Raw genomic sequence first — 1545 nt, forward strand, 5'->3', positions numbered from 1 at the left:
AAAAAAAAAATAAAAATAAATTTGTGGGTGGTTTACCTAAGAGAAAAGAATTTCTTCGACAAAAACAGGCTGAACATGTTGCGGAGGCACTAATGTTAGGTGAACTTTAATCGAGAACTGGTTTAAATCAGGAGCGTAGCTTGAGTAGACCCGGCGATACTCGTTGGGGTTCTCACTTTAGAACCATTTTGAATGTGCTTAATTTGTATCCCATGATTCTTGAGTCACTTGATGACATTGGAGCTATTTCTGATCGTGTTGATAGGAATAAAGCCGAGTCACTTACTCACTTATAGATGACATTTGATTTTATCTTTGTGGCACATTTGATGAAGAATATATTTGCTATTACAAATGAGTTAAACATGGCTTTACAAAAAAAGTGATCAAGATATTGTCAGTGCAATGACAATGGTTGATGTAACTAAGAGACATTTACAAGAGTTACGAGATGATGGTTGGGATTCTCACATGGAAAAAGTAACCACATTTATGCTTAAGTATGACATTGAAATTCCTAACATGGAGGAAAAGTATGTTGTCCCAGGGAGACCACAATTTCGTGGTGGTAGGCCACAAGTGACTAATCTTCACCATTTTCGAGTCGAAGTTTTTCTAAGTGTCATTGATCTACAATTTCAAGAACTTTATTATCGATTTGATGAGGTAAGTAAGGAATTACTTATATGCATGTCTTGCTTCAATCACATTAACCAATTTTCTTCTTTTGACATTAACAAGTTGATCCGTCTTGCTAAATTTTATCCTAATGAATTTTCGAGTGTTGAAATTTCTTTTATGGAAGATTCACTTAAAAATTTTATTGTGGATATAAAAAGTGATGAGAGATTTTTGAATTTGAAGAACCTTAATGATCTTTCCATGAAACTTGTTGAGACAAAAAGGAATGAAACTCATCCGATAGTATACCTGCTTTTGAAGTTAGTGTTGCTTCTCCCTATGGCGACAGCAAGTGTTAAAAGAGCTTTTTCAGGAATGACTCAAATTAAAAGCAAATTGCGCAATAGAATGAGAGATCAGTTGTTGAATGATTGTTTGGTTACTAGTCTAGAAAAAGATTTGTTTTTGAATGTAAGCATAGATGCTATCGTAAACCGATTCCAAAATATGAAAACTTGACGAGAACAATTGTAATTTTTTCAGTAGAACTTTGTTATGATCAAATTTTTTTATTACATTATGAATTTACCTCTATGAATAGAAGTTTTATTTTTTTTAAAAAAAAATTCGTCTATATCCTTTTATGTTGGTAGATATTGGTGCCCCCCTTTGTTGAAAATCCTAGATCCGCCACTGCTTCCTTATTAAGGTTTGTGTTTGCAACATCAATTCTCAAATCATACTTGTTTTCACAAGTCATGAACTCATCCTGTTACTTATGCAAGTACTTTGGATATTCTTGGCCATAATCTAACGATCTATTACATAGATTCAGGTTAATTGGTACTACATACATACTACACATGCTCTATGCAAGTAAGTCGTGTGACGATTCCATATCGTAGCGTACATGATGGATTTAAT

At 33.4% G+C, this 1545-nt stretch overlaps 1 protein-coding gene across 1 annotated transcript; it reads left to right on the forward strand.

The window, feature by feature from the left end:
- The first annotated feature begins 405 nt into the window (after positions 1 to 405).
- LOC110725168 lies at positions 406 to 1140 on the forward strand. The gene has a single exon (XM_021904649.1). The coding sequence runs from the start codon at positions 406 to 408 to the stop codon at positions 1138 to 1140; it is 735 nt and encodes a 244-aa protein (XP_021760341.1).
- The last annotated feature ends 405 nt before the right edge of the window (positions 1141 to 1545 follow it).

Source organism: Chenopodium quinoa, unplaced genomic scaffold (assembly GCF_001683475.1).
Source record: "Chenopodium quinoa cultivar QQ74 unplaced genomic scaffold, ASM168347v1, whole genome shotgun sequence".
Classification (NCBI taxonomy): Eukaryota; Viridiplantae; Streptophyta; class Magnoliopsida; order Caryophyllales; family Amaranthaceae; genus Chenopodium; species Chenopodium quinoa.